This window comes from Mauremys mutica, chromosome 7, assembly GCF_020497125.1.
Source record: "Mauremys mutica isolate MM-2020 ecotype Southern chromosome 7, ASM2049712v1, whole genome shotgun sequence".
NCBI classification, from domain to species: domain Eukaryota; kingdom Metazoa; phylum Chordata; order Testudines; family Geoemydidae; genus Mauremys; species Mauremys mutica.
The window spans coordinates 46,465,647-46,481,199 of NC_059078.1; the positions used below are offsets into that span (position 1 = coordinate 46,465,647).

The 15,553-nt window shown below is 42.5% G+C and overlaps 1 protein-coding gene across 3 annotated transcripts in view; it reads left to right on the forward strand.

The window, feature by feature from the left end:
- The window catches only part of MAPKAPK3 (MAPK activated protein kinase 3), a 115,829-nt gene extending 103,449 nt beyond the window's left edge, over nt 1-12,380 (forward strand). For all 3 annotated transcript variants that reach the window (XM_045025262.1, XM_045025260.1, XM_045025263.1), the window contains 6 exons: nt 3,385-3,511; nt 4,992-5,067; nt 5,304-5,428; nt 6,925-7,010; nt 9,531-9,611; nt 10,546-12,380. In XM_045025262.1, coding sequence (XP_044881197.1) covers nt 3,385-3,511; nt 4,992-5,067; nt 5,304-5,428; nt 6,925-7,010; nt 9,531-9,611; nt 10,546-10,704 — 654 coding nt within the window. In that variant the 3' untranslated portion in view covers nt 10,705-12,380. The remainder of the gene's footprint in view (nt 1-3,384; nt 3,512-4,991; nt 5,068-5,303; nt 5,429-6,924; nt 7,011-9,530; nt 9,612-10,545) is intronic.
- Nucleotides 12,381-15,553: the final 3,173 nt, after the last annotated feature.

Below are 15,553 nucleotides of genomic sequence, written 5' to 3' on the forward strand. Positions count from 1 at the left end.
TCTGCAAACTTGCTGAGGGTGCAGTCCACGCCATCCTCCAGATCATTAATGAAGATACTGAAAAAAACGACCCTAGGACCGACCCTTGGGGCACTCCGCTTGATACCAGCTTCCAACTAGACATGGAGCCATTGATCACTACCTGCTGAGCCCGATGATCTAGCCAGCTTTCTATCCAACTTATAGTCCATTCATCCAGCCCATACTTCTTTAACTTGCTGGCAAGAATACTGTGGGAGACCGTAGCAAAAGCTTTGCTAAAGTCAAGGAATAACACATCCACTGCTTTCCCCTCATCCACAGAGCCAGTTATCTCATCATAGAAGGCAATTAGGTTAGTCAGGCATGACTTGCCCTAGGTGAATCCACACTGACTGTTCCTGATCACTTTTCTCTAAGTGCTTCAGAATTGATTCCTTGAGGACCTGCTCCATGATTTTTCCAGGAACTGAGGTGAGGCTGACTGGCCTATAGTTCTCCAGATCCTCCTCCTTCCCTTTTTTAAAGATGGGCACTACATTAGCCTTTTTCCAGTCATCCGGAACCTCCCCTGATCGCCTTGAGTTTTCAAAGATAATGGCCAATGGCTCTGCAATCACATCTGCCAACTCCTTTAGCACCCTCGGATGCAGCGCATCTGGCCCCATGGACTCGTGCTCGTCCAGCTTTTCTAAATAATCCTGAACCACTTGTTTCTCCACAGAGGGCTGGTCACCTCCCCATGCTGTGCTTCCCAGTGCAGTGGTCTGGGAGCTGACATTTTTGAAGACAGAGGCAAAAAAAGCATTGAGTACATTAGCGTTTTCCACATCCTCTGTCACTAGGTTGCCTCCCTCATTCAGTAAGGGGCCCACACTTTCCTTGACTTTCTTCTTGTTGCTAACATAGGTCCCTTCCAGTCCTACATTACTATGATTCTATGATTTTTTAAATCTAATCACTTTTCATTAGCAATCTGAGGTGTTGTAACAACAGCAGGTAAAAAAAATACAGTGCAGTCCCGTCTGAATATTTCTTAAGTTGTCTCTCTCTCCAAGAATGTTTTAAAATAGCTAATGAAAAAGAAGATGATGTTGGAAGATGCTAGTACCTGATAATTATTTGTGGCACAATACTGAAGAGAATCATTCCGGAAAGCAGGTCTGGATTTCAGACCCTGATTTAGAACAGTGGTAAGAACCTCAGGCTATTCCAGAGAAGCAAGAATGCCTGGCCTGCATACAGTATACACACTTGCAAGACAGGTGTTGGTGCACTCAGCTATCCTCTCCATAAGGCCATGTAGAACTATACCCCTGGCTATTTAGTGTTCCTCAGCATCACTGATAATGCCTCAGTCCCATTCAGCAGAGGAGATACAGCCTGTCCTGAAATAGACATTTGACACACTTGTACCATTTCTGTGCGAGCCCACTTTATACGTAGGATGTGTTTTATGGTTGGCACCCATTTGTTATGGCAGTGGCACTGCTTACAGCTCTTGCAAACTCAGCTCTGAGGCAGTCAAGATGTAAATGCAACTTTTTAAATATTCTTAATATTATTGCTGAGTTCAGAATCAGGAGGAGTAGGGAGAGCTCATTTAACACTACCATGCAGAACTGATTTAAGGTACTAGCTAATATTTTCCAGCCTATTTAGTGGGGGAGATTTGGCAGGCTTTTGCTATTAAATTACTGTATTTACATAGTGTTTATAGTGTGCTTAGCAAAAATAAAGACAAGACCAGTGCCCCCAAAGAGTGTACAATCTAAATACTCAATGTACAAATGAGGGATGGGATGTAACAAAGAACAATTGATTTAGTGATGGGGGTTAGCACCTGTCCTATTCCCATTCCACAACTTATTCATTTGTGTGTGTGTGTTTTCTAGCATCTATTTCTGTTCACATTTAGTTGAAAGGAGGACTAGAGTTTGTAGGGCTCATGGAAGGAGTGTGTTTTAAAGAGGGACTTGGAGGATGATTTACAAGTTAAGAGACTACATTCCATGTACTTTGGCGGAGCTGAGTTTGTGCCACTGCCAAACATAAGCATGAGAACTAGATGCTGGCTGGCTACACAACACGTGCCATATGCACAGCAGGTTAATGCAGAAATGGTACAAACTGGTTAGCCATCCCTCAATTCCCTCCTCCTTCAAGTCCTTCCTCAAAACATGTTTCTTCCATCCTAATAGCCCCAGTGTGAAAGAGGGCATATCTGTGTACAGAACTGTAATTTCAGAGTGTTTTCTTCTCCCTCCCAGTGAAGTTAAATAAAGTCCTTGCTTACTAATACTTTAACTACCAGTGCCCTTTGACTCAGGGTTTAAGAACCTTCCTCCTCTTCTCTCAGAGTGCACTGTGCAAGGGTGCTAGTACACAGATTGCAAGGACAGAATTAGTTCAGTTTTGGGGGAAAAGCTGTATCTTTGTGCTGGTTTTAATAGAGTAGTGTCAGACACTGGCCATGGATCCGGTTCTTAAGATGGAGCTGTTACCGGTACCCTGGTTTTTAGCTCCTACTGCCTGAATGCCTCATGGAAACACAAAGCATGGACCGATATCTTAATCAGATTAGATGCCATGTAGGGAATGTCCCGGGCTGGGACACAGTGGAGTGGGTGGGAGTCTGTAGGAGGGACAGGGAACAACGTTAGGCGGCCCAGGCCCTCCGGAGCAGGGGCTGGGCAACAGCAATGCACTTAGGCCCAGGCCCTCTGGTGCAGGGGCTGGGCAACAGCAGTACAAATAGGCCCAGGCCCTCTGGAGCAGGGGCTGGGCACCAACAGTACAAACAGGCCCAGGCCCTCTGGAGCAGGGGCTGGGCACCAACAGTACAAACAGGTCCAGGCCCTCTGGAGCAGGGCGGGGCAGCAACAAGATACCGGGCTCAGTGTATAAGCCCAGGCCCTAGCTCAGGGCGGGGCCGCAACAAACACAGGGCTCAGACCCTCAGGCAGGGCTGAGTAGCAGTTCAAGTTCAGGGACTCAGGTCCTCAGTCAGGAGCTGAGCAAACAACCGGTAAGTCCAGACCTTTGGGTCGGGGTGCTGGTGTGAGGGCGGAGACTGCCACCTGTGAGTGGGGTGGCAGGGGGGACACAGGCCCACAGTGGAGTGGGAATTTTGTCATTGACTCCAGTGGGTGCAGGACTGAGCCCATTTTTCTGTGATTATTGGGTTGGGAAGGATTTTGATGCCTGCTCTAGGCAAAGATGCTGCCTACTGTGGAAGGGGAATGATCCTAAATCTGGGTGCAGAAGTGAGGAGAGAGAGTGCAGCAGTTCATGGTTGGTAATGGGAGGCCGCATGGATGAATTAGGAGTATAGCCCAATAGAATTTATTTTGAGACCCTTCTTCTGTGTTGTTGCGATTACCTTTTCTCTTGGTGCCATTGCAGCCTGAAAACCTACTTTACACATCCAAAGAAAAGAATGCAGTACTCAAGCTCACAGACTTTGGGTTTGCCAAAGAGACCACTGTACAGAATGCACTGCAGACGCCCTGTTACACTCCTTATTATGTGGGTGAGTCTTCTGGGAGGCCCTCCTCCACATGTATAATCATCCCAGCGAGCCTGGAGACCTCAGAGATGAAAAGGAGGAACCCAGAATTTTAATTGAGGTCATACTTGGACACTAACCTAGTCCCAACACAGAGTTCAAGCCCTTCTGCGTGGGAAGGAGAGAGAAAATGTAATGGCAAACTTGGCTACACAGAAGCAATGTTGGCTTTTTCACTGTGGGTTGATGTGATTAAATCCATAATCCGAACCCAGCCTTCAAAACCATTGGATGTTTTCTTGCAAAACTTCGCTTAGCATAAAAACATGATGGGAGAAAACAGGGTGATTAATTATTCCCCCAACTATAAAGGTGCATTTTTAAACTAGGAAAATGGAAGAATTGGTAATCCAAGGACAAAATTTAGTCTTGGCTGAAATATTGCCTTCCTTGCATCCAGCAGTGTGTACCAAGGTACTGAATGTCTCATTACAGTGTACTTGTACTAATTCTAGGGTACACCCACTGCAATCTTTAGGACAGTGATTTCCTCAAGATAGGATGAAAAGTCACTCTCCCTTTTGTATGGCTGAGTCAGTTTGCACTCATAACACCTCTTTGGGGATGAGAAGGGATAATAAAAAGCCTTCACCATTTTGGCAGAGCTGGTTCCCTTTGCTATACAGATGAAAGCCTATTTGATGTTTTTAATGGGGTAAGTATCTTCATGGGGGGTGGGGCAAAACACAAGCGATAATGGCAAAAACCATGTAAAGAAAAACAGCACTAGGAAAACAACATTGGGCTGTACCCACCATGCGTAGGATCAGCACACTGACATGTTAAAGGAATTCATATCCACATATTTTAATGTCCTATATATTTGCACATGAACAGGCTGACTTTTCCCTTTCCATACCTCTATAAACCAGCATGAATTGCTCATATACTCAGAGAACCTTTTTCTTGCTAAGCAAACCTAAAAACAATTTGTTTCGCCTAAGAAAAAAACAATTTTCCCCATCTCCCGAGCCCCTGATATCTTTTTTTCTCATTTTTGTACTTTTGTAAGAATTAGATGCAGTGGAGTATAATAATTCTGGCTGGAGCCAACCACAATCCAGGCAGATGCTGTGCAAGACTTCCCCACATAGCTCTGTCATTGCACTTCAGTTCCAATGTCTGCAATATGCACTCCCGGTTATTCCAATCCTGGCTCCCCATAAAGTCCTCAGCTGCAGCACCCTCTGCTACTTTAGCTCAGGACTTCTCCTGAGCAGAGATTTGACAATGAGGAATTGTGCAGTTTTTCAGATTGACACCCACACATTTGGAGCTCCATAGAGATCACACAGCAGTTTGTAAATAGAAAAGATTACCTAGTGATAGCAATCGTTTATTTTTTCCTGCAACATATCTTTGTTGTCATTTTATACTGCTTCTTGCTGTTTAGAGGTAGGAAAATATCTGGCAATCAACTGTTTCTGATTTTTCCCGTCCTCAGCCCCGGAAGTCCTCGGTCCTGAGAAATATGACAAATCATGTGACATGTGGTCTCTTGGTGTCATCACATATATTCTGTAAGTATGAGATATGGGGACAGGTGAATAAACAAGGGTAGGCCAGCTATTAGCAGACTCTCGACCCATATGTCTTGCCTACCTCCATCCCAGATACCATTGCACTAAGTAATGGGCTAGTCACTGGGATTTTACTCATCCCATCTTTGGAAGAATCATAGGCTGTATAACTTTATATGGGACAAAGGAATGTGGGGATTTCCTCGTTATAACCATTCCATGCACCTCTCTTACAGCCTGTGTGGGTTTCCTCCATTTTACTCCAACACCGGACAAGCCATTTCCCCAGGGATGAAAAGGAGAATTCGGATGGGGCAATATGGGTTTCCCAATCCAGAATGGTCTGAAGTATCAGAAGAAGGTAATTGAACTAGCCTGTGTCTCTGTTGCTCACACATACACACTGGCTGGTGAGATGGTGTTTACATTTCAGACTGTTTCTAAGGAGTCTTTCTTTTGTGATGTCCTTTAAATCAAGACTTTATAAAATGATACAGGGAAGGGCTAGGGATTGATGCATTTCCTGAGCAGTGTGGAACGTAAATAACAGAAAACTTTTATTAAAGGGCACTTAGTGCTGGTGAGAGGTGTTAAACATCCCTGGAAACTGAAGACCTTAAACTATAGAACAGGTAACAGTGTGGTGCAAGGTGAGCTGCAGGGGAGAACTCAGACATTGGCCTCCTTATTGATACTGCCAACTTCTCAAAATAAATTTTGTGATGTGGACACTTATCATCCAGGTATTAGACTGACGTCAACAATCTATTTCAGCTAAACTAGTGACCAAAGTCAGCTGTTGAGTGGTGACCTGGATGAATTAAAATCAGTGTGCTAGAAGTGGAAGGTTCTGATTCTCTGTTACTACACCAGTTTCCTAGACCACCTATACTCACTTGCCAAACCAAGTGTCAGGGAAATAAGTTCAGCAGCTTCTGATCATACTTCTAATGATAGAATGGCTTGTTAGAAAAGAAGTGGGTTATGCTGTGATAACACCCTTTAATTTTTACTTATTGAGTGAAACCAGATATCATCACTGTGTCACACTGTGAGATGTGGTACACAGCTGCCCATTATGGGATCTCATGGATGTGCATGCGGAGTGGGCCACTGCACATTTAATGTGAAGGACGATGCATCAGTTGTATGTCCCTGGGTGAATGTTCATTCTCCCCTGGATTCTGTTCCTATCCTCTCCCAGGACAGCAGTTATTAAAATGCTAGAGGAAGGTGGAGAGAAGTAATTTATTTAGAAAACTTGTTTTCATATGGATGTGATTGAGGGTAGTTCCCTCCTAATTTGAACGTATTCAGTCCTCTCTACAAACCAAATTCAGCACTGGGTCCCCTTGAACCAGTGCTGAAAACTGTTTAACTGCTAGTATGGATGGGACAAAACTGATTACAGAAAGAATGATACATCAACAGTGCTGAGAACAATTTTGTCTGGTATATGCCATGGTCATTAAAGGTTTAGATATTATGTTGATGTAGAGCTACAGAAAACCCTCTGTTAGACAACAGCCAAGGTGTACGGTTTTCAACACTGGTCCAGCGGGACCCACTTCTGATACCTGTAGTCAGCAACAGGTTAGTTTCAGGGTGTAGACTGGCTCATAGAATCCCTAACCCTCTTGTCTCCTCTTCCTACTACCTTTCCTGTGTGTGTGTGTTTGTGTGTACATGTACGTATGTTCTCTCTCTCTGTCTCTCCCATCTCCTCTGCTTTTCAACATGAGAGTAGACACAGGTAGCTGTCTTGAGCTGTATACAATTACCCTTCTTAATTCTTGTTCTGAAGATTGTGCTGGATATAGCTGAATACAGTGTGCTATGTTGGTCCTTGTCTTTCAGCCAAGCAGCTGATTCGTCACTTGCTTAAGACAGACCCGACTGAGAGAATGACGATTTCTCAGTTTATGAATCATCCTTGGATTAATGTGAGTCCTGTGTGATTTTTACAAAGGAGAGGGATGGATTCTTACCTGCAGAGCCTGAAATGCTGCTCTGCCTGGCACAGGAAGGGGGAGCATTGTTGTTGTTATTATTCTTTGTTAATTAGCAAAGACTCTACCCAATGTGCTCTCTGTAAAAGGACACCTGTCTGCAAAGAGACAGTTCCTCATTGTGGTACCAGAGGACACACTTTACAATTCTTGTGAGCAAGAACTAAGTACATCCTTACCTACTCTCAGCCAGGAGTTGCTACTGACTGTAGCATGCACCACCCTCCTCCCTTTAAAAAAAGCCATGGTACTTCATTGTTGCAGAACTTATGAAGAGCTATTATTAGAAGTCCCAGGCTTAGCTATGTTGATATGAATTCAGAGCCTCACGCTAAGGGAATTCTCATCCTTGGCATAGATGCCTGGGAAAGGGGAAGGATTTATGCACTGTAACCTATGAGAAAACAACAGAGACTGGTATACATGATGGTGTTGAGGAAACCAGTTCAAATCTTGCTTTGTCACTTTTTTTTTCTCCCAAGTATCTGAGCAGATGCCTCTGTTTCATAAAGTAATATTTATTATCTCAAACAGGAAGCAAATTCCTGCTAGGGTTCCAAGGTGCTATCGGGATGAGTCAAGCACAGAGGCTTTTAGGATGTAATCTCTGCTCTGTAGGTGTCACTGAGAATGTTATAAATTTTCGACGTTCATGCCTAACACGGAGCTTGGTTCTCACTCCCATGAAAACAAACCCAAAGGAAACAGAATGCTTACAATGCACAATCCTTTCTCCCAGGGATGGCGGTTCTAAGGAACTTCCCTGTCTATGCTCACCCCAGGAGGAAGAGACACAAACAGCAACATAACTTCATATTGTGTCTTATTTTATTGTATTCATTGCTGAAGATAAGTCTGCACTTCTGCAATGCCTTTCATCTGAAGATCTCAAAGCCCTTTACAAACATGAAGGAATGTAGCCTTATTAGCCCCCTGTGAATCAGCTGGGTGTCCTCATTTTGTGTTTGAAGCATGGATGAGGGCATTATCATTGCAGCCCATGCATCTCCGGTGCAAGAGGATGTGGTTTGTCATTTAGGAGGAGCATGTTGTCCTCCAGTCAGTTGGTATGGAAGTGGCAGTCGGCAAACAGTAACTGTCAGCAGGTGGGGGCACACTCAGCTCCTGCTCAGAGAAACTAATATGCACTCCATGCTGCCAGTTTTCCATTCCCTCCTCCCTAGCCTATCCTTAACAAATCATGCCTTGGTCAGCAGGAGACTTTTTCCAGAGAAGGCATCAGCTGTGCTTTTGGCTTCCTCTTGCCATATTAGCTAGAGCAGGATTTAATTTTATGGCACCCTGACCTGGGTGGCCTTTAGGCACTACTATAATATAAACGTACAGAGATCTCTTCACCCTTTGTTGAAATGCAGCTTGCTTTGGTATGGAATGCAACAGCAGGAGAATTCTGTGCCCAACTGAATCTACAGTGTGAGCTGTAGACAGGCAAAATGTCATTGCTCAGCTGGAATTTAGCAAGGAAATTGAGCTAACAACAATACTCTACCAAAAAGATCTACAAAACCTTTCTTGACAAGAGATCACGGACCTCAGTCTTAAGTCTTATCTGAAAGAGCATCTCAAGCAAAACAGTTGTTGGGGCATTGAATGTGTACTTACTCAAGATAATAAAACTATACATTGCTCTTCTGTAGCACCCTTCAGCCAAGGATCTCAATTATTTTCAGCCATTAATTGAGCCTCCCAACCTTTTCCTGTGAGTTATTGTGTACCTATTTTACATTTGGATGAATAATAATCCCTCACTCGTATATAGCACTTTTCATCAGTAGATATCAAAGTGCTTTACAAAAGGAGGTCAGTATCATTGTTCTCATTTTACTGATGGGGAAACTGAGGCACAAAGTAGCTTGGTTATTTGCCCAGCATCACACTGCAAATACTGAGCAGAGCTGAGAATAGAGCTCAAGTGACCGAATTCCCAGTCACCTGTTCCAAACATTTGATTGTGTTTCCACCTGCCAATTCATGCAGACCTTACTTTTCCTGAAAGGTTACCTATGGGAGTACTGCTGTATCCCTCCCTACATTTAAGGTCTGATGAGATCATAGCCAGTAGTACTATATGTGCAGAATGAAATTTCCACTATCACAAATGCTAGAAGAAAAATAATGAACTGCTTTGAATGGGATACTTAATGAAAGAACAGTTGTTAAAAACAAAGTATAATAAGAATACACAATATATGGTTTAAAAAAAAAACCTAGAAAAGAATAAAAAACAAATGAAATTCCAGACTGCGGCTTCTACATCCTCTTCGCCTTGGTGATATTTTAGGAGGATAATAGTACTTCTTTATCTTACAGGATAAATGCATTTGATTGTTGGGCACTCAGATTCTAAGGTAATGGGAGGCCATTTAGTAGCTTAGATAGGTCTTCTGCCTCACATACATTCATGCTTCTTTCTGGTTTTATTTCTCTCCTTAGAAATCAATGGTGGTACCGCCAACCCCTCTTCATACTGCACGGGTCCTGCAAGAGGATAAAGACCACTGGGATGAAGTGAAGGTCAGCCAAAGAACAGCTGCATGAATTATTAGTTTTGTGGTTATTGGAGATTCTTCCCAGAATGGGGTTTGAGAAGAGGAGAGGCCTTTCTTTGCATGGAATGAAAGAAATCCAAACATATTAATGTATGGAAATACACATTATGGGCACCCAAACAACCTTAACTCTGCCCTGAGACACCACGAGGAAAAAGAGTGAAAAAGATCTAATTTGTCTTTTTAAAAAATCATTTTAATCTAATCTGGGACTCCAAACACTGTTGTGCATTGACCACAACTGTATGGTTATTACATTGTCATTATAGGGCAGACTTAAGGTTGTTTGGATTCTCTAACTCTGTTTCCATATCTTAACATATTTGCATTTCTTTTAAGGTTAACTGTATTTTATAATGTTTGGGTTTGGGATAATTGCAACATCCCTGTAATGTATTTTAACCTAAATTAGTCATACATTCTCTTAACTTTTAAACTACATTAAGACGGAGTTTTGTCTGTGAAATGAGTTAAGGCAAGGCCAAGACTCTCATAAAATGTCATTAAAGGGATTGAGATGATAGTTTCATTTATGATTTTTCAGTCCCATGTCTCTATTTGATTGTATGTATTTTGTTCAGGCCTCTTGGATGTTCTCTGACCGCTTGACCACTAGTCTGGTGCATTCTCTTGTAAATTTGAACTATTTTCTGTTTGCAAAATTCATTGACACTCACATAGGCAGCCTACATTGAGTGAGAGTAAGATTTTTGCTCCCTTACCTTGTTAGCAGGTGATAACACTTTGTCTCTCTCCCAGGCAACAGAAAGGTCTAATTTATTATTGATTATAATATAACCTACAACAGGGCTCCATTCTGTCAGACAGTCACTCATCAGTAGGATGGAATGGCTGTCTTGCCTATGTCTGAGTTTCACAATTGTTCAATGTGGTTTCAGGAAGAGATGACAAGTGCTTTGGCTACCATGAGAGTGGACTACGACCAAGTGAAAATCAAAGATTTGAAAACATCCAACAACCGCCTCCTCAACAAACGCCGCAAGAAACAGAAACAGGCAGGCACCTCCTCCGCAGCCCCAGGATGTAACAACCAATGAGAATAAAGGAGAGGAGACTGAGGACTTGAGGGTTAAAATTAAAAGGAACAAATAAAAATGAATAGTCAGCTCACCCTATACCACAAAGGGGCTGGCCTGAGAAAAAGAGGAACCTGGCCTGCAAAGGGGGGAAGTGTTAAAGACTACATCATTCTAGAACTTTTTCTGGGCTTTGCTTTTTAAGGGGGATTTGTTCTTGTCATATGATTTTTGCATTTTGCCAGGGGTACCAAGCAGTACCAGAAATTGTGGAATTTTGACACAGCTTTAGCTGTTTTGGGGCAGCAGAGGGTACAAGAGATCAAGTCTTAGGATACTGATGCACAAAGGTTTTAACTACAGCCTGTGAGAGTGACTTCTACTGTGATTTTAAGCTTGTGGAGGGGAAGACCAAAGTGTTCTGGTAGGAGAGGTTCAAGAGTTCTGGCACAGGGAATGGAGTGAAACATCACTGCCTTCTTCACACAAGCAGCACAGTGTCAACTCTTGGTGTTGCTGGCGCATCAGAATCGCAGCTCATGCTAGCATTGGTTAGAACAGTGTGTGTTTTCCAGGTTTAACTCCTACAGCTGCACATTATCAGCTGAACAGGGAACCACTGTCCTTGGTTTGGGAAAGCCTTCCTGTGCAGCTAATGGATGGAATAAGGGTTTCTTCTTGCATTTCCTTATTCACACAGATCCTTAGTCTTATGTGAAATTCAGGTTTTGTAGCACTTTTCTAATTCAGTAGTTTGTTCATTTTCTACAGTTACAATGATGCCATGTCTGTTCTATTGGCATATCCCTTTCTTGCGTTTTTTGTTTTTAAAATCTATGGCAGTATTTTACATAAAGCTGTTTGTTTTTAATTAGGACTCAGAACATGTCATTAATCCTTCTGAGTCTGTGAACCTTCAATAAACACACCTGGATAACTATCATATACACACCTCTGCTCTAAAGAGAGGCGTCTGAAGTCCACAAAGAAATGGAAAGGGTTGTTCTCTGTAGGAAATCCCATTGGCTGACTTCATCCAGTCTATTACATGCAGGCCTTATGCCTGATGTAAGGTGCTTATTTCTGTTAGGTTTTACCTGCTGTGCTTTAACAAGCAAACTTTAAACGTTGGGGAGTATCTTGACCCATTCTGACACTAGCAAGTGTAAACCTATGTCAGCAATACTGCTCGATCCAGAGTCCCAATATGGATATGCACCCATTGTCTTTTTTTCCTAACTCAAACTTCTGTTTCATGGTATTCTAGCTGTGGTTTGTTAATTTGTTCTTTTACTTTATGTTCTGATTGTTTCCTCTTCATTACGGGTTTTATTTGAGGCGAACAAAATATCAGCAAGAATGTTGAGAGTTTTTAATGTGAAATTAAGTGCTTCCATTGGTGAAAATAAACACATTGTAACATGGGAAATGAGGGGCTGAAAGGGTCAGACAAGAGGACAACAGTGTATAGGAAGCAAAGCAATCATGCCAAACAGGGTCTGGATCTTCCAATCTATCTGAAAGCCACACTGAACTTGTTACCTCTCCACTGAAGATTTGCTTGATGCTTTGACCTTACAGATGGGCTGTGGTCCCATATAGGAAGCACTGGCTATCCCTACAAACCATCCACTTTTTTTTGTGTAATCTTAGGATTTTACAAAATTATTTTAATAAATCATGATGTTCCAGCATTTCCAGCACTACAGTAGTCCCTGTTTCCATTGAAATGTTGTGTGGTTTCATGATACAGTCAGGACCGGCTCTAGGCACCAGCGCAGCAAGCAGGTACTTGGGGTGGCCAACGGAAAGGGGCAGCACGTCCAGCTCTTCAGCGGCAATTCAGCAGCGTGTCCCTCAGTCCCTCTCAGAGGGAAGGACCTGCCGCCGAATTGCCACCGAAAGATGAAGTGGCAGCGGTAGAGCTCCAGTCGTGGCTTCCCCCGCCCCACCTCACCACTTGGGGCGGCAAAAACTCTGGAGCCAGCCCTGGATACAGTACCAGGTACAGTCATCTTTGAGGATTTTGGCAGGAAAGGAAAAGTTTAAAAAGGAAAAATACCACCTGCACTCAAAGGCTGGCCAGCGTATCTGAACATCTTTTTGCTCGCAAAGCTTTGTTTTTAAAATATAAATCTCTGTGTAAATGAAAGCACTGAAGGGTTATTTCATGTTATCAATCTAGCTACTCCCATGACCATAGCGTATCTCACATTAATTGATTTATCCTTTAGACTCTGGTATGAGGGGGAAACATTACTCCCCTATCTATAAAATAGGGATAATAAGGCAGAGAGTGATTAAGTGACATGCCCATGGTCACATGGATGAGGGTGTGTGTCAGAGCTAGGAATTGATCTCCTTAGTCCCAATTTAGTGCCTTTACTACAAGACCATCCATCCTTCTTCCCAAGAGTTCATCTGTTTTCATCATACCAGCCATCTGAGTTGTACACCTCTTCAAGTTGGAATTTGTTCTCCAATATCCCAGCTAGTAGGGCAAGGAGTGCAAAGGATGTGTTTCTAGTAATCTGCCCGTTTTTGATTATATAGAAATATGGCCATCGTGGTCCCAGTGTTATTCATCCTCTGCAGTGGGTTTCCCATCATCTAAAGGTTAAAAGTCTGAGCCGTTGGTCTCCTGCAAAACAATGGCTCATGTTTTCTCTTAACTTGTCAGTTCAAGCAGTCTGGAGCGCTTTAAGGCAGTGGTTCTCAACCAGGGGTACATGTACTACTGCGGGTATGCAGAGGTCTTCCAGGGGTACATCGACTCATCTAGATATTTGCCTAGTTTTATAACTGGCTACATAAAAAGCACTAATGAAGTCAGTACAAACTAAAATTTCATACAATGACTTGTTTATACTGCTCTATATGCTGTACACTAAAATAAGTACAATATTTGTATTCCAATTGATTTTATAATTGTATAAAATGAGAACATACGCAATTTTTCAGAAATAGTGTGCTGTGACACTTTTGTATGTTTGTCTGATTTTGTAAGCAAGTAGTTTTTAAGTAAGGTGAAACTTGAGGGTGTGCAAGACAAATCAGACTCCTTCAAGGAAGGAGTACAGTAGTCTGGAATGGTTGAGAGCCACTGCTTTAAGGAATGTGCTTAAGCATTGGTCATTTCTGATGGAGAACTCCAAAATATACTAAGGGCCCAATTCATCACGTTTACAGCAGTGTAATTCCCTCAAAATCAGTGGAGTTACGCCACTGGAAAACTGGAGTGACAAATTGGTGAGTCAGGCCCTCAGGTACTCAAATTCCAGTCCCTGGACAGTGGAAGCTGTGACATATTATTTTTCTGACTAATGCCATCACATTCTGTTGTACCATGACATCTAGGAATGGACTAAGTCAAACCACAAGGGGCAGTCCCAGAAAGATCTCCAAAGTACAGTGTGAAAATGGGGAGAGGGGGCATGAGGGAATATTTCTGCTTAACGTCTTTTAATGAGGGACAGAGGAACATGTGAGGTAAATGCCATGTAATATATGTCAAGCCTTCAAGCCCAAATGTGCTACAACTTCAGCCATGTAGGGGAAACTGGCTAGAACATGGTTATTACACAATCTGGTTCCATTTACAATATAAACAAGCTTTGTTTTAACCTTGTTACTGAGCCACACCAAAGCCTTAGATACATCAAAGATTTCAGCAGGGTTTGAGCATGTGGTTAATGTGCCATCCTCACTGAAATATGCAAGTGTTTTGTAACTGAATCTGGGGATAATTATGTTGTAACCCTTCCTGCCCCCCCGCCACATGGCTAAAAATGTAGATTAGACAAAGCCTTGGAAAATGAAGGCTTTTAAATTTCAAAAGGTTTTTTTGTGGATGTGGAGCTACCTGCTGGTCCTTCGGCATCATTGCACTTGTTACAGCATTAAAAAGTGGTGAGTATTAAGTCTCAACATCAGTAAGAAGCCAGGATGGGATTAACATAGAACAAAGTAAAACAAAATTGCTTTTAATGGATAACATCCACACCCTAAAGATTTTTGTAATGATACTGAAATGTTGCAACTGTTCAAAGCACAGTGATTTTTTTTTTTGGGTGCCTACCTTAATGTAGGTTACTCTGCCATGGAAGAGGTTTGCAAGACAAGACATGAATGGTGCTCTGTATTCTATGGATTCTCATGTTTCATAGAAGACCTTTCCCTTGCGGCCTTTAGCTCAGTTATACAAAATAACCATCACAACACTCTCACACATCATAAAGTGCTCCGACTATTAGCTATGGTACTTGGATCTTACTTCCATGAACCCTACCCCCACTCCCATCCAGTCCTCCCACTTGGTATAATAGCTTCTTTGGAACATACTGCTTGGGAGTCCAAATTTATTGCCTGTTTTTAAAGAGGATAGACTATTATAAAACGGATTCATTTGCATATTAATCAGGCACATGGATGAGGTGACACAGACAGGAAGAGAAAGAAGTGAATGGCCAATAGGACATGCTGCAAAGAAAACATAGATTAAAAGGGGGGGAAAACCTTTTAGGCAGAAGCTGAATAAGAACTGTATGCACAATTCCCTGCCCATTTCTTTTAATGATTGCTTATGGGCTGCCACTTCCCTTGTGCATGTCTCCAGCCCATCTCTCTCCCTCTCATGCGTGCACTCTCTCACACACAGATATAGTAATTCCCTCCACCAGCTTTTCTCTGCCTGCATTACACATCTGACTACCTCCTTGTCTTTGATCAAATGTACATTGTGATGAACCTTTTCTGACACACTACATTTCAAAACTAATTTTAATTGTAAGCCATTTGTTCTACTGCTGTGTCTTCTAATTGAGAAAACACAGCATGCAGTCTTGGGACTGCATGTCTTAACTCTTAATTG